The 22,361-nt window shown below is 41.3% G+C and overlaps 1 protein-coding gene across 2 annotated transcripts; it reads right to left on the bottom strand.

The window, feature by feature from the left end:
- Positions 1-1,019: 1,019 nt before the first annotated feature.
- Positions 1,020-14,970, bottom strand: ARHGEF15 (Rho guanine nucleotide exchange factor 15). 2 transcript variants are annotated; one of them, XM_074225578.1, is made up of 16 exons: positions 14,918-14,970; positions 12,959-13,618; positions 12,232-12,549; positions 11,691-11,730; positions 11,267-11,322; positions 10,979-11,163; positions 10,615-10,775; positions 10,309-10,461; positions 10,042-10,171; positions 9,421-9,495; positions 9,240-9,332; positions 8,600-8,760; positions 8,339-8,491; positions 8,049-8,131; positions 7,797-7,901; positions 1,020-7,170 (listed from the first exon to the last, which is right to left on the bottom strand). In XM_074225578.1, exons 2-16 carry the CDS (start codon positions 13,566-13,568, stop codon positions 7,010-7,012), a joined length of 2,484 nt encoding a protein of 827 aa, XP_074081679.1. In that variant the 5' UTR covers positions 13,569-13,618; positions 14,918-14,970; the 3' UTR covers positions 1,020-7,009. The 2 variants fall into 2 exon arrangements, with proteins under 2 accessions (XP_074081679.1, XP_074081680.1); XM_074225579.1 differs by having other exon boundaries at positions 14,594-14,961.
- Positions 14,971-22,361: the final 7,391 nt, after the last annotated feature.

The following is a 22,361-nucleotide window of genomic DNA, read 5'->3' as shown; positions in this document are numbered from 1 at the left end:
TTCCTCAGTTAGTGGGGATCCCTGCAATTTTAAGTTCTTTGCCACCACAGAGAGATCTGCTATAAACATCTCATTTACCTTCAAAATTTTAATAGCTATTTTTGAATTTTCCTCCATCTTATTTTTGACTCACTATTTTCTTTCTCAACCTCTTTTTGGCCTTTCCCTGTTACTTTATCATCTCCCAACCATTCCAAATCCCAATCCACACACCCATCTCAGAGTGCTCCCCTGTTTTGTTGCCCAGTTTTCTCACCTCTTTATGTGTTCAGAAGACTTCCACATCCTTCCAGATATATACATTGTTCCTCTTCAACCCAGATAAGAATAAGTTTCCAACATTACTAGTCCTCCACCCCGCTGTATTAGTTCTTCCTTACTTGTCCTGTTTTTAGAATAATTACTCCCTTTTAACTTTTCCTACCCATCATATACAACTCAGCCCCAACTTTCTTTCAAACTACCTTAGAAATGAGGACAGTTTAATAATACTGTTAACATTTTTATATATAATGAGTAAACAGTTAAACAATTGGGAAGAAAGATCCAAAATCTTAAGCAAGAAAATAATTTCTTGAAAACTAGAACTGAACAAGAGGAATCAAATGACATTATAAAAACAACAAAATAACCAATAAATATAGAAAAATCGAAGAGAAACTGGAGAACAAATTGGGGAGAGACAATATAAGAATTGTCAGACTGCTTGAAAGTTATAATCAAAAAAAGAATCTATATACAATAGTACAGGAAATTATTAAGAAAAATTGCCCTGAAATTCTAGGACAAGACAGTAAAGTAGAAATTGAAAAAAAAATCTACTGCTAACCAACTGAAAGAGATCCCTGGAGGAAAATTTACAGGAATATCATAGCCAAGTTTCAAAATTCCCAGTCAAAGAGAAAAATATTATAAGTAAAAAGAAAAAAGCAATTTAAATACTGTATGAATACAGAATTTCATAAGACCTGGCAGCTAAAAGATAATTTCAAAGAGCTAAAGAGCTTGCATTCAATAATAATAATAATAATAATAATAATAATAATAATAATCCCAGCAGAACTGTTTAATCTCAAATGGAAAAATGGACATTAAATGGACTCAAAGTCTTTCAGGTATGTGTAAAAAAAAAAGACCATAATGGAAAATGAAAAATTCAATATAAAGGATCTAGAAGAAATATAAGGATAACATTAATGACAAATTATAAAGCGCTCATCAAGATAAATTGTTTACTTGTTATTCCATTTATCAGAAGCAGCATGACATAATGGTTAGAAGGCTTGCCTTAGTATCAGGAAAACTGAGTCTGGATCCTGTCTCTGTCACATACTAGCTACGATTAGCCAAATTCAGATGTTCCCAGGGACTGGATCCAAAATGAGGATTGAGCCACTATGATGATCAAACCTGGTATAAATTCACTTTGACCTGAAATCACATGATCACAGGACTGGAAAGGACCTTAGAGGTCATTCAGTTCAGGTAACTCATTCTTTAGATGAGAAAACTGGGATCCAGAGAGATTGAGTGATTTGCCCAAAGTCAGAGACATTCAGGTTTTCTGATTCCCAATATTAAGGTGTTCTTTCCATTATGATATCTTTCCTCCTCTTTGTCCCTTCAGATCAATGCATCTATGATCTCATTGTTATGGACATTTGATTCACAGATACTGATCATAATTCATTCATGTTTTGTTCTGTGCAATTTTTATTTGTGTTCTCTCAAAGGTACCATCTACACAAAGGATCCACTCAGCATGTGAGAGACATTCCTCCATATCTTTTATAAAGATTTTATTTTTTAAAAAAACCAAACTTTAGATCACCCTAGGGTACCCCTTATTTTTTTCAAGTCATAGGAACAAATATAACCTATGATAGAATTTTCATCTGGTTTTAAGTAATTCCTTGTTTAAAGGTTCATTATTATGTCTCATTAAACTCTCCAGAGCAAAAGTTTCAAAGAAGCTATGGTATTCCCAGAAGAAAAATATAATGATTCAGAGTGGGTGGAATGGTCAGGCACAAAGAGTAATTATTAATGGTTCAATGTCAATTTGGAAAGAAATCTGTAGAATTCCCCAGAAATGTGTATCTTCTTGTTGCTTAACATTTTCATAAATGACTTGGATGAAGACATGTATGTGATGCAGACCACACAAAGCTAAGAGGGATAGCCAAACACAGAAAATAAGAAAAAAAAAGACCTTCTGTCTTTGGAAGCAGAATTGGATAAGATGAAATTTAATCATAATCAATATGTTTTTATATTTAACTAAAAAGAAATCAATATCACAGGTACTAGATGCCTGGAAAGCAGTATGAATGAAAATAAATTGGGCTTTTAGTGACTGTAAGGTCAAAGTGATCTCATTTGATCATAGACTGATTAAGTAAAACAGGCTACAGGATTAGGAAACTGATAGCTCCACAGTACTTTCCCATGGCCAAATCACATTTGGAATACTGTGCTCAATTTTAAACACCACATATTAGGCAGGACTCTTGGTAAGTTGGAAAACATTAAAAAAATAATGCTATATGAGGATTAATTGAAAGAATGGGGAGATTAATCTGGTGAAGAAAAGCTTTGGGTGGAGCATGAAAGTTGACATCAAGTATTTGAAGAGTTGTTATGTGAAAGACAGATTTAGACATACTCTTATTTAGCCCCAGAGAGAAGACACAGGCGTGATGGGGGGAAATGAAAGTAAAGAAATGCTTCCTAAACATTAGACAAAAGTGGAATGAATTGACTTAAGTAGTGGACTCTCCTCTCTAGAAGCAGATTGGGATGACCAGTTTTCAAATATATTGTAGAGTGGATTCTTACTCAGGTCTGTGTTGGACTAGATGACTTTTGAAGTTTCTTTCAAATCTGAGACTCTATAATTGCATTTAACCTCTCTTCCCCATCTACCACAGCAGGAAATAAAGAAGAGAAAAAGAAAATCTCTGATAATAAAAACTGGAAGTTTGAAAAGCATGTATTGTCTTTCTTTGTTTCTTTTAGAATAGCTGTGACTTTCTCTTTCTCTCTCTTCACTATATCAGTCTGATATCTAGGGACAGTTTAATCTTAATCTCTCAATCTCCATGTATCTGTTTTTTCTCTTTCTCAGTAGCCTTTTTTTCTTTTGCTGCACAGAAAAGAGACCAAGGGTGATGCCCCAAATCCTCAAATGCCTGTGGGCATGCAGAGTCAACTTGACTGATTAATAAAGGGTCTTTATTACTCATTACAGTATCTGTCCTTATCCATTTTTTTGCTTCTTCAAATAAAAATTACCTGCTAACCAACAGATCTAGCTATAGTTTTATTTTAGCCTCTCTCCCCCCACCCTTCCCATCCATTTGCTTCTAGAAATCTTGCAGGCAGCCCCTGGTTTATAACAGATACTGCAACCTCTTTTAAGACTAAAAATATCAGCAACTTCCAGACCACACTATTCCCTCTTAATTAATGATCTTATTTCCCAGAGAGGTAAGACTGTAGAACAACAGGCAAGGGCTGCCTAGTCTCACAAAAACAATTTTCCATTCTTTTCTCCCTCCTATTCCAACTGTAAAGGACAGTTCATCTCAGTCACAGTGATGTTGGCCAGTGAAATCGGACCATATAATCATATATTTCAAGCTGGAAAGGACATTAAAGGTATATAGTCCAAAATATTTATTATATATATATATATATGGAAACTGAAGCCCTGAGAGAGAAATTTAAAAACTTGCCCAGAGTCACACTGGTAACAAGTGGCAATTGCTGGGGCTTGAACCTAGGTGTTCCAGTTCCAAATCCATTGTTCTTTCCACAACGTCATGTTACCTCCCAGTAATCCCAGCAGCAATCACTCAAACATTCAACAAATATTTATTAAGTAGCTTCTATTACAACCAGACACTGTGCTAAACCCTGGGAATAAAAGAAGGGGGGCAAAAGCTATTTTCTGCTCTCAGGGAGCTCACAGTCTAAGAAGGTGGGGGGGCAACATGCAGACAATTATGTGCACACAAGATATATACCAGACAAATTAAATTTAATCAACAGAGCAAAAGCATTAGCATTAAAGGGGGTCAGAATGACTTCTTGTAGAAGGTGAGATTTTGCTGGGACTTGGAGAAAGTCAGGGAAGGAAGAATATAGAGAGGAGCAGGTAGAGAATTCAAGTCATGGTGGATAGCCAGGGGAAATGAACAGATTAAGGAAGATGGAGTGCGCAGTGCAAGAAACTAGGAAGCCAATGTCACTACATTGTAGAGTATGTGTGAAAGAAGTTAAGTATAAGAAGACTAGAAAGGAAGAAATAATGGGCTTTAAAGACCAAAGCTAAGGACTTTAAATTTGATCCTGGGGCTTTATTGACAAGCATGGTCAATTTAAAATTGAATGGAAAATGAAGTAAAATGGAGAGATATTTGAAGCAGGGAGACTAACTCAGAATGTTAATAGAATAGCCCAGGTATGAGGCAATGATGGTCTCTGCATGAAGGTAATGGCAGAGTTAGAGGACATAAGAAGGAAGGGATGTTAGGAAAGGAGAACTGACAGGACTTACAACTGATTAGATATGACATCTAGATTGGGAACCTCCATGACTGGGAGGAAGCTGGTGCAATTGAAAGTAATAAGAAAATTAGGAAGAGGAGCAGACTTGGAAAGGATAGGGGAGAAGATAAATTTAGTTTTGGAAAAGTTGGACTTAAAATGTCCAAGGGACATCCAGTTCAAGATGTCCAATAGGCAGTTGGAGTCAAAAGTCAGGTTACAAATATATTCCAAATGATTAGTTATATCTTAAATAATATTCTATTTTGAATTGTATATTCTCTGTATTCTGAACTTTCCATATACCTGTCTTCAATAATTTATTATACCACCCAGTAAGAAGGGAAAGGTTTACCCAGTTCTGCATCCCTTTATTTGCCCTTTTATTTGTGTTCTGTGTGGCCCTCTTTCTCTCTTACCATAACCAGGCTTAATCCTGGGGCAGTCATTGCTTGAGAAGCTGATAATCCATATGAGTAACAACAACCTATTTTCTACCTTACTCTGCTTAGCCTAGATCTTCTGGGAAGCAGCCAAAATGAGCAAAAAGAAACCCAGACAACAAAACAACTTGTCCATAACCTCAAGTGCTCCAGCTGCCAAAATTGAAAGTCCATTACCATTTGGGGGCTGCACTGCCTTCTATATCCCCAGCCCTTCCCCTCCAGCTTTAGTTCCCTCGAAGCTCCAAGAGGTAGGTAGAACTAGTACCACATAACTCTGCTCTTCCCCTCCCAGAACCTGACTGTAAGCAAGCTTGCTCATGCCCAGCCACTCATTCCCTCATGCTCCAAGCCCCCTGGTCCTGCATATGTGTGAGTGTGTGTTTTTGTATGTGTGTGTATGTCTGTATCTGCTTCTGTGTATGTATAACTGGGTATATGTATGTGTCTGTGTGTATGTCTCTGTTTCTGTGTGTATCTGTGTCTCTGTGTCTGTGCCACTTTACAATTTACTAAGAGGTCTGATATCCATTATCTTATAGATTATCCAAGAATCCTATGAGATAGTATTAGTCCCATTTTAGAGGCTCTGGACTAGTAAGGGAGCTCTTTGAGGAGAGTGATCAGGTTTTTGCCTTATAGCTTCCATATTAGCACTGTTCTGGCACACAGGAAGCTCTTAATAAATTTATGTTGACTGAGGTGAGGAAACTGAGTCTCAGAGAAGAGAACTGACTTGTTCAAGGTCACACAGCTGAATCAAATGACAGAATCTCCTGAACTCACCCTCCCCCAAACACCTCCTTTCCTCCTCTCCCACCCTCCCCAGAGCTGTCCTATACTCCTAACCCAACATCATTCACTTTTAAGACCCACTTAGTATGTAATCCAGAAATGGGGACAAAGGGAGTAAAAAAAAGCCTAGTAGGAAAGCTTTGGCAATCAGTCAAAGATGGTTTGTCAAATTTACTCTGGAAGCTCTAACCTGGATTTTAAAGCAAACCCATCACGTTTTCTTAGATCTCACCCCATATTCAATTCTTCCCTCCACACACACTTTCTGGATACAACATCTGGGTTCACTAAAAGTATTTTTTTCAAGTTCCATTCTTATTAGCTGAAACGAATGAGAATTAGTGCCTCTATCTCCCATTAGCTATCTGGTCCTGAATGAAAATGGCTTCTTGGCCAACAGTGTCTTCACAAGCTGAAACTGTTCATTCTTTCTTTCAAAAAGGATCAGTGACATCAAGGGGTAATATCTTGACTCAAATCTGCATTGGGTTTCAATGAGGCAGAGTTGCACACTCACTGTCTCTTCCAGAGTCATAGAAATCCCATGACAAGACAAAAGTCAGGACAACTGGTGATGGTCTGGGATACGTGGATGATCTTGGTATCATCAATGTCTGATCAAGCTCTAAGTGTTCGCCTGTCTTCATGGCCTTTGGAACAAATTGCTCTTATCCACCTATTGCAGCCAGGGAAGAATGCATGTTCTTGTGGTAGACATTTCCCTAACTCACTGATATTTTTGAGGCCTGTTGTTTACTTTCAATCAGGTTTGGCTCCTCAAGCTAGACAGTTTATTGGGACGTGGTTGCTCCATTTACTACAAGTTTCCTGCAGTCACAAGTAAAAGTTGAGTACCAGATAGATACCAAGGTGGATGGGCAGGCCTGACTCCACAAGCCTTCACAGCAGAGGTTCTAGTCCTCCCTAAACACTCCATATGCCAATTTTGAATGAAAATTGCTTCTTGGCCTGTGGGTGTCCTCACAAGCTGCAAGTGCTTTGGGAAAGAGGAAACTTTTCCAGTCTTTCTAAGAAAGAAGAGGCATATAGCTCTATTTTCATTAACTCATATGTCTTGGGACTCTCTTTCCTAATGGTTGCCAATTCAGGGAATTATCATTTTCATTGGTTAGAACCTGAGATGATTTTGTCTTCATTGGATGCTTCAGTCCCTTATTGGCTTGGGTCCACAATGAGCCTCCCTTAATGCTGGAGCTCAACTAAGATCCAGAGAGGGAAAGTGTCGGCGTGGTATGCAGCGGTTTCCCAGCCTCCGGAAGTAACTGTCTCTGCTGTCTCAGGTTTTTTCTTCGAGTGTGCTCACCTGTCACCTCACTTGCTAACTGAGTAACATATGAGCCATGGATACCCTTCAGCCAGGCTGGAAAGAAATGAGGTTTAAGTGGTTCCTAAGGGTTTAAAGGGTCTTAACCTGGAGTGAAAATTCAATTTTTAAAAATTGTATAACCATTTCAATAAAATGTTTCCTTTGTAGTCTAATGTGTTATTTTTATGCATTTAAAAACCTATTCTGAGGAGTCTATAAGCTTTATCAAATTGCCAAAAGGATCTATGACAAAAAAACATTAAGAATCCCCTACTCAAGTGGGTGATTGGGATCAGTGGGAAGAGTGAGAGCGACCTGGCTGTCAGCTTCTCCCGTTTGGGATGCTTTCCTCATCTTCACCCCGACCTGTTGAAATGCTGCCATAGGCTAATAATGACCATTTCAAATTCCAGCTCTTACAGTTAAGTCAATCACCTCCTTGATTTCACCACCTCCCAGTTGGTGATGATGTTTCTCCTGGATCATTCATTTCAGGGACCATGGTTAACCTAATGATCCTTATCCAGTCTCCTAATGCCTCTCACACAATTCAATACTCAAAAACCAATAATGTTTGTTGAATGGACTCAAAGCAATGGAAAGTGGCCTGATAAAGAAAAGTGGGAGGATGAGTGGGAAGATATTGAGGGTAATTAATGGATAAATTTGTTTTCCCTTACCCTCTGGATATTTGTGAAGCTGATTGACAAGATCCCCAGGCTCCAGGTTCAAATCCTTTGCTTTGGCAGTTACTTGAGAATGTATATCCAGGGCCTGGGGGCAATCTGGAGGGAATATGGGGAAGATGCAGAATAAGACTAGGACACAGGTACCCCCAAAATGCTCCTGATTCATCCCTCCCCTTTTTACCCCAGATTCCATTTCCTTATAATGTCCTTCCCCCCCCTCATCTCTTTCAAGCTTGGCCTCACCCCACTCCTCATAGATGGTATCTGGAGAACAAGGAAGAGGTCCTGGAGTGGGGAAGGCCCCCAGCCAGCGCTGCATATCAGACCTTGGAGAGGAAGGAGACAAAACATAGAGAAGTCACAGCTGGTTGCTTAGATTCCAAGGGGCAGCCTGAGGGGGCTGAACAGGGATTGAGATAGAGGGGGTTGGTTTAGCTGAAGAGACTGTAGGAATTATGGAGTTGTAGGGGTATACATATTAAGGGGTCAGACATATGTTCCAGATAGCCTATTTAGAAATACCCAACACTTACAGAGAAGAGGTTTGGAGAAGACGGTGAGTAGGGCAGCCCTGGTGGTTGCTGAGTAGTGAGAGACGAAAAGTTGGGGGACCAGAAGGGTCTGGAACTGGCTGGGCCTGAACCAGGGATCGGTGGGCATAATCTAGAACATATAACCTCTGCCCACTGTGCAGAAGAGAAATTATCAAGAAGTTTTCCTGGAGGCCCCTCCTCCCCTTCCCTTATACATGCTCCCCCCACATCGCACTCCCATTACTGAAAAGGCTTGCCCACCTCTTAGGCTGAGTGATGAGCAAGAGGTCACTGAAGAGCAGGAGACAGAGAGGAGTGAGTCGGGGTCGAGAATTGAAGAGGGACCTGCCTTTCCGACTTCCCAATTCCATCAGCTCTCCCTGCAGCTCCAGACGCCGGGACCAGGAGACCAGAGGTAAAGCCTAGGGTGGGGAGTGGGAAGTAGAAGGAAAAGGATCACTGTTCTACCTTCCTGTACACCCTCTGAACCCTGTTTTGTTCTTGAAATGTTTTCAATCATGTCCAACTCTTTGTGGTCACATTTGGGGTTTTCTTGGCAAAAATACTGGAGTGTTTTTCCATTTCCTTCTGCAGCTCATTTTACAAATGAGGAAATTGAGACAGACAGGATTAAGTGACTTGTCCAGGCTCCCACAGCTAGTAAGTATCTGAGGCCAGATTCTAACTCAGTGAGATGAATTTTCCTGACAACACACCTGGTACTCTATCCATTGTGTCACCTAGATGCCCCAGAACACCCCCCTTCTGATTACTCTCCCTCCGCCCTCCTCCCAAAAAACACAGGACTTGACACTACCACAAATGGGAATTTGGAAAACTAGGTGGACAGAGGGGATGTAAGGGAGACCCACTCTGGGATTTGGCTGCCAAGGTCACTGACCTTGACTTTGTGAAAACGTAGCCTCTGACTGAGCCGTATCAGCTCCTCTGTCTGCTTCATTCGTCCAACTTCAGCGCTGCACCGCTCAATAATCTGGGGAGAAGGATCTGGGTCACCCCATTCCCTCCACCTGCCTTGTTCTCTCTCTGGGCCTGACTCCCAGGTCTCAACTCCCCCATACCTTGCTTATGGCCCCCAATGCCCTCTGGGCATTCTCTTGTCGGCTGGAGCCTTCCTCAGTCTGACGAAGGATGTTCTGTGAGCAGAGAAAGAAGGGTGATGACCCAGAGCTCTAGGATCAAAGGGTCACTGATTTAGAGCTGGAAGGAAATTAAAGGTAATTTAGTCCAACAGCCTGAGGTAAGTTGAAATGACTTGCCCATGTTCACACAGGTGGCAGAACTAGAGTTTGAATATAAGTGTCATACCCTTTTCCCACTGTATCCATTATTTAATTTGTAACTGATGAATCTTAGAAGTATAAAAAGTGTGGTGGGGTGGGATCATGGATGTCACTGAATTTCTAAGGAACAATCAATCAAAACCCAGAGATTTCCAGTCCTACCTTGGGTAACATGATTTGGAGACTCAGAAGATGGGGTGCCCTTATTTGAGGACTATGGAGTTTAGGCAAACTGCAGAATGAAAGTCAATGGGTTCCTAGATCAGGGAGTCCACATTGGGGAAAATCCTCCCATTTGGCAGAATCTTTGAGCAAGGCCTGAGTAGGGTTGAGTCCCACCCCAGATGAGGCAGTCCCTGATTCAAGGTTGTGCCAGACTTGGGTCCCTGGCCCCAGCACCTGAAGCAACATTCGGAGCCGGGTGATGCGCTGGAAGGGAAGCAGTAGGAAGGAAGGCAGCGGGAGCCTCTGGCATTGGGGCAGGCTCTGCAGCCGATGCAGTTCTGCTGAGAATCGCATGTTCGTCTCCCTGCAGAATGAGGATGTGGGAACTAGATGCTGAGTCCTAGGTGCCTTCTCCTGGATCTAACAACCTCCCTGCCTTTACCTCAGGCTTCCAACCCTCAAACCCTCCCAGTCCCCAGATGTCAGGGGTCAAGATCTTACATCAAACGTCTGTATGTTTCCTCCTGATACTGCTGATTCCTCACATAATCCACGTACACAAAGAAGGGACCCTCAGCATGGGCATGCACCACATCACACAAGTCACTGATGTGAGGGGAGCTCCTCACTCGGGAAAGGAGCACTCCCAGAAACCTGTGGGAGTAGGAAGATCCAAGGATTAGGAAAGGGCCTTTGACATCTGAGTCCATGAAAGGAGTTGGGAGACAAGGGAGAGAGCCTGGAGATTGGAGGAGTCTTAAAGGAAGCAGGATTAGAGGGGACAGAAACCTGGAGAGACTGACTGACCTCTCACTGACACCCTGGACACGATGTACATTCGAGAACAGAGTATGGTGATCTCGGGGTGTCAGTGTATCTCGAAGGGAAGCACTTAGCACAAAGGTGTCCATCAGAAGTTGAAGTGAACGGAGGTAGGAGGCCTCTGAAGTCACCACCTCAAATAGACTCTGGGAAAGATTTAAGAGCTTTGGAAGAGACCTGAGAGATCCCTTCCAGCTTGAGATCTATGAGAATCCAAGTGTCTTGCCCTTAGCTTGTCTCCCCTGATTCCGCGCAGCCCCAAATCCCACTCCTACTACCCAAGAACCAGACCTCCAACCACCCAACTCCAAGCTCTTCTTCCTTTCCATTCCTTTCCCTTCAGTCTGACCTCCTGCATCTGCCTCTCCTGAGGACTCAGGGTCTTTAAGAGGCCACTCTCCCGCACTGTTGGGAGCTCCTGCCACAGTGTATTTCGTGGTTCTGAGGGTTCTCTAAGGTTTGTTGGGAGGAGTTTCCCATCCTTGCCAACTCCCCACAGCTCTTCAGCTAACACAGCTGTCTGGTACAGGGGCTCTGAGGAAAAGGCAATAACAAGTTCAATGTGCTCCCTGGCAATGACCCAAGCCTCAGGTCCCTTGCTCTCCCTTCAAAGACCCAGGAATCCAAAGCCCCTCACCATCATGTAGAGGAAGAACCCAATCCTGTTCATTCAGAACCTCTAGCTCTTGCTCCCTGTAGAGAGAAAGAAAAATCAAAACTCCCTGAAAGTTTAATTGAGGCAGTATTCTGGGAATACTGGAAAGATGCATAAATGTGACTTCTTTCCTTGAGGAGCTTACGGTCAAATTAGGGAGAAAGGAGAGAGAATTAAATAACCACATAGGATGAACTCTTACAACCCAGTATGTGATTAAATGTCAAATATATAGTTATATTCATGTACTGGCAATTCAGAAGAGTAAGAGAACCATTCAGGATGAGTGAACATCGTTGGTTCATAGAGGAGTAGGCTTATCCATTGACCTTTAAGTATGGTCTATCCCTCAAATCAAATTAGAGCATGGTTGGGGTGTTGGACATTATTGGAGGGTATCTGGTACCTGTCCACAGGGGTCTTTGGGCATTCTTCCTGACTGTCCCCTAGAGAGAGAAACCACAGTAAGGGGTGAGAGATCTCATTATTTTCAAGGACCCAAACAAGTGACTCCCAACTCCCATCAGGGAACCACTAGACAAACTATATCATTTATCAGATACTGGAGGAAGGGAGAGGCTAATGAAGGAGCCTGCCATTTTGGGAACAGATGGAAGATGGAAGATGGAAGAACCCTCAATTCAAACAAATTTTTTAAGATATCATATTCCTTCTATGTCAAGGTTCTGTGCTAGGTGCTAGGGATATAGGAAAAAATGAGTCAGTCTCTTCCCTTAAAGGAATTTTGACTAACTTTATCTTTGGGTAGATGTCACATAGCAAATCTTGTGCTGATTCCTAGTCTGAGCTGCTGCCTCTTAGTTTATTAGGAATTGCTGTTTAACTCCCTTTCATAGAACTGTATTACCTTTTCCTCTTCTTTCTCCCTCTCTTCCCAGACTCTAGTTCCCTCTGAAATACAAGCATCCATGACCCATTCCCAATACCTTGCTGAGTCCCATCTTTGGAAGGTAGCTTGCGGTCTGTCTGTGGAGGAAGCTCAGGACAGGTAGTCTCTTTTCTGGCCCAAGTCGGTTTGGGAGGTGTGAGAGGTGGGAGAAGTTTGTGCTCCTTGGTGGATCGGTAAGATGTGAGAACGACAGAGGTGTTCTTGTTACTTGGTGGACTGGGGAGAGAGCGGGCAGGGCAACGAGGTGCACGGGGGACTTCCTCACTGTCTCCTATAGATACCCACTTAAGTTCCAGGCCAGGATGTGTCAAATGACAGAGACAGGGGCACCTAGGTGGGCAGGACAAGGGAGTATCTGGGAAGAGACAGAAGAACTTGGATAGGCCTCCAGCCCCTATATCCTTCAAGAGTCCAGGCATTTAATACATTTATTTAAATTTTGTCAGCATTAGAAGGTACTTTACTGGTCATAAAATCGAGCTCTCCCATTATACAGAAGAAAAACTAAGTGCCAAAAGCAGACCTGACTAATGACACATAGCTAATTTAGTAGCAGAGCCAGTTTTGAACCAAAGTTCTTACTTCTCTACTTTAGTAGTCATTGTACCACATATAATACCATCACTACCTAAGTTCTCTACCTTCCAAACCTCTTGAAGACTGATATATCCAACATTGTAGGTTCTGTTTATCTTTCTAGATCCTGATCTTTTCCAGGATTCATAAACCACTCCGTGACCGTAAGCCATAGACCCACTGCTTACCCAGACATTCGTCCTCCTGAGGTCCACTCCCTGACAAAGGATCCTGGCTATCTTCTTTCTCTCCATTCTCATTCACTCCACTCTGGAGACAGGGAAGTGGGGCTTCCCCAACTTGGCCACTTGCTGTGGACCCTGCCTCAAATTTCCCAGCTAGTCTCCGGACAGTGCCAGATACTGAAGGGTGATGGGGCAGGGACAGGAATTTGGGAGATGAGGCCTGAGAAGGACTGATAGGTTCAGGGGAATTGATCTGGGAAGCTGGGAATGGGGGAAGCAGCTTAGGAAGACCAGGGCTCAGGACCTGGGGACTTGGGGAATTGGAAGAAGGGTCTGGTGGAGTCAAAGAACGGGAGTTAGATTTAGGGGATGCTGTGGATGGAAGAATTAGAGGCTTGGTAGAGGTGGGAAGAGAGTCACACAGTGGTGAGAGTGAGGCTAAGATTAATGGATCATGAGAAGTTGAGGGGATGGCTACTGCTTGGTGAGATGGCCCATTGAAGAGTGACCCTGGGGGTGGATTGGTTCGGAGTCTTGAAGGAGGGTGGGGACGAGTGACTCTAGGAGGCTTCTGAGATGGAGGAGTTGCTGGGGGAAGAGATTGGTCAGACATCTTTGCCTGAATTTAACAAAGGTAGGGGGACCTGGTCCTGAAGGCATCACCTTGATTGAAGAGAAGGGAAGAGATGAAGGTCAGTGGCTGAGGCTTAGAAGGCTATAAGCATTTGAATTTATAAGCAATGCTGTGAATATTAGTAAGCAATACATTACTTGGGAGTCCAAATAGTGGACCTTAAAAATAGAATTACTACCCTTGTTCTCTCTCTCTCTCTCTCAATTTTTCATCTTCTCATCTTTCTTACTCCCCCCCTCTTCCTCTTCTCATTCTGCTCCTTTCCTCCTCTTCTTTTCCTCCTTTTTCTCTTTCCTGGTTCTCACTCCAATTCCGGTGACTTATTGAGAGGTCTGACAAAAGTGACATCTCAGTCTTGGTTCCTCAGTTTCTGTCTCTGCTTTTCCTGACTTCAGGAAACTGGGGAAATGAGTCAGAGCTAAAGGAGGGTGGGTGAGAAGGGGGCAGAAGAGAGGAAGGGAGAGTTGATGCTTTGTGGTGGCAGGGTAAGGAGATGGGGGTGTCCACAAATTAATAAAGGGAACTTGGAAGTAAGAAAGATGCAGAAACAGCATGTAAAGGTAGAAAGATAGGCAACAAGTCAGAAAGGGAAAGAGGGGAGAGGCAGGGAGTACATATCACTGTTTTCTAGTTCCCCACCCCCATTTCCAAGTTCCTCTTTCTCCTGGACTCTCCCTTTCCGGATTATTTTTAGCTTTATTTTCCTGCATGGAGAGCCCTAGAACCTCTGACCAGAGGACATCCAAAGAGAGGACTTGCCCTCTCCAAATGCAGCCTCTTCCCACCCCAGCCTAAATCTTCACATTCTCTTACTTGTTCAGAGAGAGAAAAATGAACTGAGGAAAGAGACTGAAGTTGGTGCTTTGGGGAAGGAGGTAGGAGGATATGGATAGGGCTGAATGAGGGTTTCTCTGATGGAGTATGAGGAAAGAAATGTTGAAATAGTATAAAACCCCAGAGATGGTGCCAGGCCTGTGGAACCTCCAAGAGTTTCTCAAACCTACCTCAGGACATGGAAGAAGAGAGGCATCACCTCTCTCTCCCCAGAGCACGGTCACAGATGATTTGTGAGGTGGACCCAAACAGATGAACTCCTTCTCCCCCCATATCAGACATTCTCTTCTGCTTAGGATCCCAGGTATCCAGGTCCTAGCCTCACCTGCCCATTCTCTTTAGGGACTCAGGTGTCCCAAGCCCCAGTCCTTCCCTTTCCTCCAACTTCCATTCGCTTTAGGGTCCCATATATTTGACCCCTTAGTGCTTAGCTCTCTCTCTCTCCTACCCCAACTTCCATCCCCTCCAGGGACCAAGGACACCCTAACTCTTACCCGGCAGTCCTCTCCGCGCGTTTGATCACCTCCTGTTACCCTGTGAGTTGGGGCAGGAAACAGGAATCAGATCCCTCCTCTTAACTGGACACTCCTCTCCTTCCCACCCCCACCCCCAATCTCCCCTAGAGGGATACTGAACAGGACTTTTTACAGGATGCTAGAGATCAGGATGGCAGTGATCCTTGATGGCAGTGAACTTGGGTGGGGGAATGATTTAGGGAGCAGGTCTAAGAGGAGGATCTGTGACAGTAGATGTGGATCTTTGTAATCTTGTAGATTCATGACAGATTGTGGTGACTTTATGTGGAAATGGGTCAGTTGAGGGTGGATCCCAAGGAACAATGGGTGTGTCTTTCCTATGGATCTATGCTTCAAGTGTGTCTTTCCTTTCTTGTACTAACCTAAGGGTAAGATTATAGATTGTGAGACATGCTAAGTTCAGCTTCAGAATGAATTACTTGCTTTGGGAGTACAAATTCTAGCTCTACTTATACTTGAACAAGTCACTCTAACTTTCTAAGCTTCAGTTTACTCATCTGTAAAGTGAGGGGAAAGGACTAGATGATTTCTGAAGTTCCTTACAACACTAAATCAATCTAAATTATTTATTTATTTGTTTGTTTTAGGTTTTTTGCAAGGTAATGGGGTTAAGTGGCTTGCCCAAGGTCACACAGCTAGGTAATTATTAAGTGTCTGAGGCCAGATTTGAACTCAGGTACTCCTGACTCCAGGTCCGGTGCTCTGTCCACTACGCCACCTAGCCACCCCAATCTAAATTATTTTGTAACTCTGTCTCTTGTGTTTCTCTCCCTTCTCTTATTTCTCTTTCTCTTTGCCACCATCTCTTTTCTGATTTTTCTTTCCCTATATTTCTTTCCCGTCTCTCTCTCTCTCCCCATGCTTCTGTCTTTCCTTGTTTCTCTCTCCCTTTTCTACAGGTATCTCTCCATCTATGTCTCCTTATGTTTCTTCCCCCCCCCCCATATTTATCCCCAGTACCTTTATCTCTCCTTATTCCTTGGTCTCTGTCTTCCTCCTCCTCCTCCTCTTCTTTTCCCCTTCTCTCTCTCTCTCTCTCTCTCTCTCTCTCTCTCTCTCTCTCCTCCCCCACTTCCTTTTCTTTCTGTTCCTCCTTTGTCCTCTCCCTGCCTGTACTTGTGTGTGAATCTTTCTGTCACTGTGTCTTTCTCTCTTCCCTTAACTATAATACTGTTCTGGAAATAAATGGAAGATCCCTGCTCAGTCCAGCTTAATATTTTGACATATTGCTAAGGGATGTCAAATTTAAAGATTAGGATCTCCCTAAACTCCTTATTTTCCACAATAACTCATTCTGACTCCATTGTCCTTAAGATTATTTAAATCTTTTAAACACCTATTTTTTAAATTTTATTTTTATTAAAGATATTATTTGAGTTTTACAATTTTCCCCCAATCTTGCTTCCCCCCCCCCGCCACGGAAAGCAATCTGTCAGTCTTTACTTTGTTTCCATGTTGTACCTTGATCCAAATTGAGTATAAACACTTATTTTTTAAGTCTTCAACATCTCTAATATCCACTGTGCCTGAATCTCCTCTTCTTGGCTTATTTCTGTATCTCTGGGGCCAGAGTTAAGGACACAGATAGGGATCTCTAAAGAGGAAGCCAGTTCCTTTGTCCCTCCCAGACCATTGTGTCAGGTGCAGAACTGTGGATGTTTGTGTAGCAAGAGAGGGAGGCAGGGCAGTGGGTAGCAATAGGGGGACAATGCCTGTGACTGACAAGTCATCTCTTCCTGCACTGTCTACCGTTCATGGGCCTTTTAACTCCACCAAGATATCTAATTCTGTAGCCCTGTTGGGTGTGTGTGTGTGTGTGTGTGTGTGTGTGTGTGTGTGTATTTAGGGTAGGGAAGGAGCAGCTTTTTCATCCGATCTTCAGCTCATAAGACTCTTTGAAAGAAATGTAAGGAGAAACAAGACAGCCAAAAAAGAAAAATTTTATTTTTATTTTTGATCTTGGAGGTGATAGTCACTGGAGTTTATTGAATAGGGAGGTGACATGCTTTAGGAAGATGATTTTGACAGTTGAATGGAGAATGTACTGAAGTGGGGAGAAACTTGAGCCAGAGAGGCTGACCAGAATGTTATTAGAGTAGTCCAGTATATGAAGTGATGAGTGTTTGTATCAATATTGTGGAAGTGTCAGAGGAGAGAAGGAGGAAAGGCTTATACTGGGAGAATGGTGATAGCCTCAACAGTAAAAGGAAGTTAGAAAGAAGGGAGGGCCTAAGGGGAAAAATAACAGAGTTCAATTTGGGACATATTGAGCTTAAGAATTCCATGGAACATCCAGTTTGAGTTGTTGTTAGGCAGTCTGGAGACTGGAAGTCAGCAGAGAACTTAGGACTGAATGAATAGATTTGAGAATCACCTACATAGGGTTGAGAATTAAATCCATGGGACCTGATGAAATCAACAAACAAATGATATAAATAGAGAAGAGAAGAGGAGCCAGTACAGAATGTTAAGGGACATTCACCAGTAGTGGTCATGACTTACATGAAGATTCAGCAAAGGAAATGAAGGAGTGGTTAGATAGGGAGAAGGTTAGAACAATATCAAGAAATAGAGATAGGATAGAATGGTGCTAAGAAAACTCTGAGAAGAGAGCATCAAGAAGTATCAACAATGTCAAAGACTGTGGAGAGCTCCAAGAAAGATAAAGAAAACAAGTAAGAAAAGGCTATTAGATTTGTCAATTGAGAGATTACTGATAAATTTGAAGAGAAGGTTTAGTTAGTTGAATGATGAGGTAAGAAGCCAGATTACAGAGAATTAAAAATAGTGAAAGGAAAAGTTTAGACATTAAAGGGAAGAAAGATAAGGGATGATAATTCCTGGGTTTGGATGAACACAAGAGGTTTTATTTGTTTGTATTTCCAATTACATGTAAAAATAGTTTTCAACAATCATTTTTTTGGGGTAAGATTTTGAGTTTCACCTTTTTTTCCCCTCCCTCTCTTCCCTCTCCTTCAGAGAATAATTAATCTATTATAGGTTTTTACATGTATAACTATGTTAAACATATTTCTATATTAATCATTTTACATGAGTTTTTTGAGAATGAAGAAACATGGGCATATAATCACCAGGGAAACAATCAGTAGAAAGGGAAAGACTGAAAATTATTGAGAGTAGAAATGATAGAGAGGCAACCTACTGGAGAATATAGGAAGAAATAAGATCATTTGTGTATGTAGATGGGGTTTTCTTGGCAAGTAGAAAGACCACCCCTTTATGTGCAACAAGTATGACAGAGAGGATAATGGAATGATGTGAGATGAGGAAGAAAGAAAAAGAGGGTATTCTCTGGAAATGGTCTCAATTTTTTAGTGGAATATGAAGCAAGATTTTCAAATGAGAAGGTAGGAGGAGAGAGCCTTAGGAGGTCTGAGGAGGAATGAAAGAATTTCAAAAGTCATTTAGAGAAAGATAATAAATTACCATATTTCTCCATGTATAAAACACACCATTTTTTGAAAAATTTGGGGGTCTAAAAACTGGGAGCATCTTATATAGTAGTTGTATATTTTTTTAGTTACATTTCTCACTTTTTCCACACTTGTCTTTGCACTCATTATTTCATATTTGTTACCAGTATATTAGATTACCTTTTGCCACATTCTGCCTAGAAATTGCTCAGAAAAGATTTTCTTGGGGTGTTGAATTCAAGTTAAAAGTAATCCAGTTTGGGACAGCTAGGTGGTGCACTGGCCCTGGAGTCAGGAGGACCTGAGTTCAAATCCAACCTCAGACACTTAATAATTAACCTAACTATGTGATAATTGGGCAAGTCACTTAACCTCATTTGCAAAAAACTAAACAAAACAAAAGTGATCCAGTTTGCAAAAATGAATGGAAATCATGCTGCTGAACCTAAGCTTGGTCCTCTTCCAACTGAAAAAACAATTCAAGACTAGCTATGAGATGAAGAAACCCTCCTGAAATGCCAGGACAGAAGAAGGCCATTGAGAGGTGAGTCAGTCAAATGGCCTGATTTAGAGAGGGGATTGAAACTGTGGATTGAAGAGCAAAGGGCCAGTGGAATTCCTGTGTCAACAAAGACAGTTCAGCATGAGGCAAGAAGAATAGCTGATGAAAAAGAAATGACTGATTTCAAAAGAGGACACAAATGATTCTTCAGGTTCATGAAACAGAATGGATCAAGCATTCGTCCACACACCAGACTTGCCCCGGGAGAGCTTGTGGTCAACCACAGATAGGAGAGCAGTCAGAACCTCTCCTAAAACAGAGATTCATCATCAAACACAGATGAGGATGAGCTAATGGATGGCAGTTTTGACAGTGATGAGTTGTATGAATTTTATGATGAATAAATTGAGTTCTATAACTTTATGTAATACTTTTTTTTTCAAATTTCAGGCTCCCAAATTAAGGTGTATCTTATATATGGAGAAATATGGCAATTAGGTAAGTGTAAGAGAATTGCCTTGCCCCAATGAGGACCAAGTTATATGATGCAACATAAATGTGTAGAGGATCAAATCATCATGGTTTTGTGATTTTTTTTTTCCAACTGTATTTAACAGCATGTGAACAGGAGTGAAAGCAAGGTACAATGGGATAAATGCAAGTCTAAGATTTGCCAGGGCAGGATCAATGACAGAATAAAGTGCCAAAGGAATGGATAAATGAGACTAGTGTAGAGGTGAACTTGTACATCACGGGATCAAGATGAAGGAAGGAGGAAAGAGTAACTAGGCTAAGGGTCATGACTTGTGAAAGAACCAAGGTGTGAAGGAATTTCAGGTGATTGTGAGAAACAAGATTATAGAGGATCCCAGGAAACTTGAAAGGACAACAGATTTTAATCAGATAAAGCAGATAAAGGAATTTCAGAATTCGTGAATATGGAGATGGAACATGGGGGGTGGGTAATAGATGGTACAATCACTATCTGTGTGTAGCTGAGATGAGATTGAGGGGTTTTGAGGGATTGATTGTTAATGTCTATGTTATGTTGAAGTTGCACTAGTATGAGGTCAGGAGTTGATTAGGAGAGAAAGATTATGAACCAGACACTGAATTCATGAACTAGGGAAAGGAAGGAGGGAATAGGATATGTGCTAAGCACTTTACAAATATTTATTCATTTGATCCTCACAACAAACCCTGAGAGATAGGTGCTATCATTATACCTATTTCACAGATGAGGAAACTGAGTGACTTGCCCAGGATCACATATCTAGTAATAATATAGTAACAATAACTAATATTTATGTAGTATTAACTATGTGACATGAACCTTAAAAATATTTACTCATTTGATTTTCACAACCTGAAACAAACCTGAAAGATGGATTATATTATTATCCCCATTTTACAAAAGAGGAAATTGTTACACAGCTTGTAAATGTCTACAGTCAGATTTAAAACCCAGCACTTCATTCACCCTCAGAAAAGAGAGTATCCTGAAGACTGGTAAAGAACAGAGACCTAGATCTTAATGAGGTGATCAATCTAGATAGAACAACCTCTAAGGAAGAGAAATTACTGAGTAATATAGGTAGAGGGAGGGCTTAGAAGTGGGAATGAGGATCAAGATGTATTCTGACTCCCCCTTCCCCCCCCCCCCCCCGTGTCCAGTGAGACAGTACAACCAGTCATAGAAGATGAAAGAAATGAAAAGGGAAAAGTTTAAGATGAAAACAAGTTTATTAATTATTGAGCAGGTTGCTTTGAAAAAAAATATTTTTCCAATGGCAAAAATCTGCCTTCTCACCTGTGAAACCTCCTTTTCTCCAGTTGCAAATAATAGATAAGCAAAATCGGTTTCAAATATTTTTAATTAATCAAAACAAATTTCCACATTAGCCATGTCCTAAAAATATTTGTCTCATTCTGTATTCACTATCCAAAGGTGGGTGGGGTATTTCATGATTACTTCCTTGGAGTCATGATTGTTCATTACATTGAGAAAAGTCCCTAATCCTTACATTTTTTTCCCTTTACCATAGGACTGTCATTGTTTAAATTATCTCTAGATTATGTTTACCTTATTCTGAATCAGTTCACACAAGTCTTCCAGGTTTCTCTGAAAATTACATCTCTTATGGCACAACAGTATTCTGTCACATTTATATACCATTACTTGTCCATTCATTCCTAAATATATGGCTATCCCTTCAGATTCCCATTCTTTGGCACTTCAGAAAGAAGTATCAATATTTTTGCCTATCCTTACAGTTTTGGGTTTTTTTGCTTAGAATTTAAACCTCCTTTAATCTATCCTTCTTCTGACTCCCCCCTCCCCATTTTTGCATGTTCTCTCCTGTTTCCCCAATGAATGAAATTTATTTCTGTACCCAGCTATGTATTTTTGTATTTCTTATACTTTTATTCAGTTCAGATTAGAGTAATATTCAAGTGTCAGTTGTTTCTCCCCACTCCTCCTTGTTGGTATGGATGTCTACCTGTGCACCTCAGTTATAGGAGATAATTTACTCTGATCTTCTTTTCCCTTCTCCTCTAGTATTCCTTTTCTTTTCTCTTTTCATTCTCTTAAGATCATCAGTATATGACTAATTTAACAGAAAAAGGAAATGAAGACTGTTGGAGGGAATGTGGGAAAGCTGGGATACTAATTAATGCTCTATTGGTGGAGTTGTGAACTGAACCAACAATTCTGAAGAGCAATTTGGAACTATGCTCAAAAGACTATAAAATTTCACATACCCTTTGATTCAGCAATATCATTACTAGGTCCATATGCCAAAGAGATAATATAAAAGGGAAAAAAGATTCACATGTACAAAAATATCCATAGTAGTTCTTTTTTGGGTAGCAAAGAATTAGAAATTGAGGAGATGTCCATCAACTGGGGCATGGTTGAACAAGATGTGGTTTTGTTCTATAAGAAATGATGAGGGGCAGCTAGGTGGCACAGTGGATAAAGCACCAGCCCTGGAGTCAGGAGTACCTGGGTTCAAATCCAGTCTGAGACACTTAAAATTACCTAGCTGTGTGGCCTTGGGCAAGCCACTTAATCCCATTACCTTGCAAAAAAAACAAAAAAAATGATGAACAAGTAAATTTCAGAAAAACCTGGAAAGACTTATATGAACTGATGCTGAGTAAATGAGCAGAACCAGGAGAATATTGTACATAATAATATCATCTTAGTGTGATGATCAGCTCAGCAGTACAGTGATCAAAGACAATTCTAAAAGATGGAAGATGCCAGCCATATTCAGAGAAAAAGTTGTGGAATCTGAATGCAGATCAAAGCATACCATTTTCATTTCTTGATATAGGATATCCAGGGTTCTTTTTTTTGGTCATGATGTTCCTGGCTCCTGTATATACATACATACACACACATACACACACACTTATATACACTGCCACAGACACATTTGGTTTGCATCTCTCATTTCTA

The sequence above is a fragment of the Macrotis lagotis genome, chromosome 2, assembly GCF_037893015.1.
Source record: "Macrotis lagotis isolate mMagLag1 chromosome 2, bilby.v1.9.chrom.fasta, whole genome shotgun sequence".
Lineage (NCBI taxonomy): Eukaryota > Metazoa > Chordata > Mammalia > Peramelemorphia > Peramelidae > Macrotis > Macrotis lagotis.
Note: the sequence above shows the minus strand (reverse complement) of the source record. Positions and strands in the feature narration are given on the sequence as shown.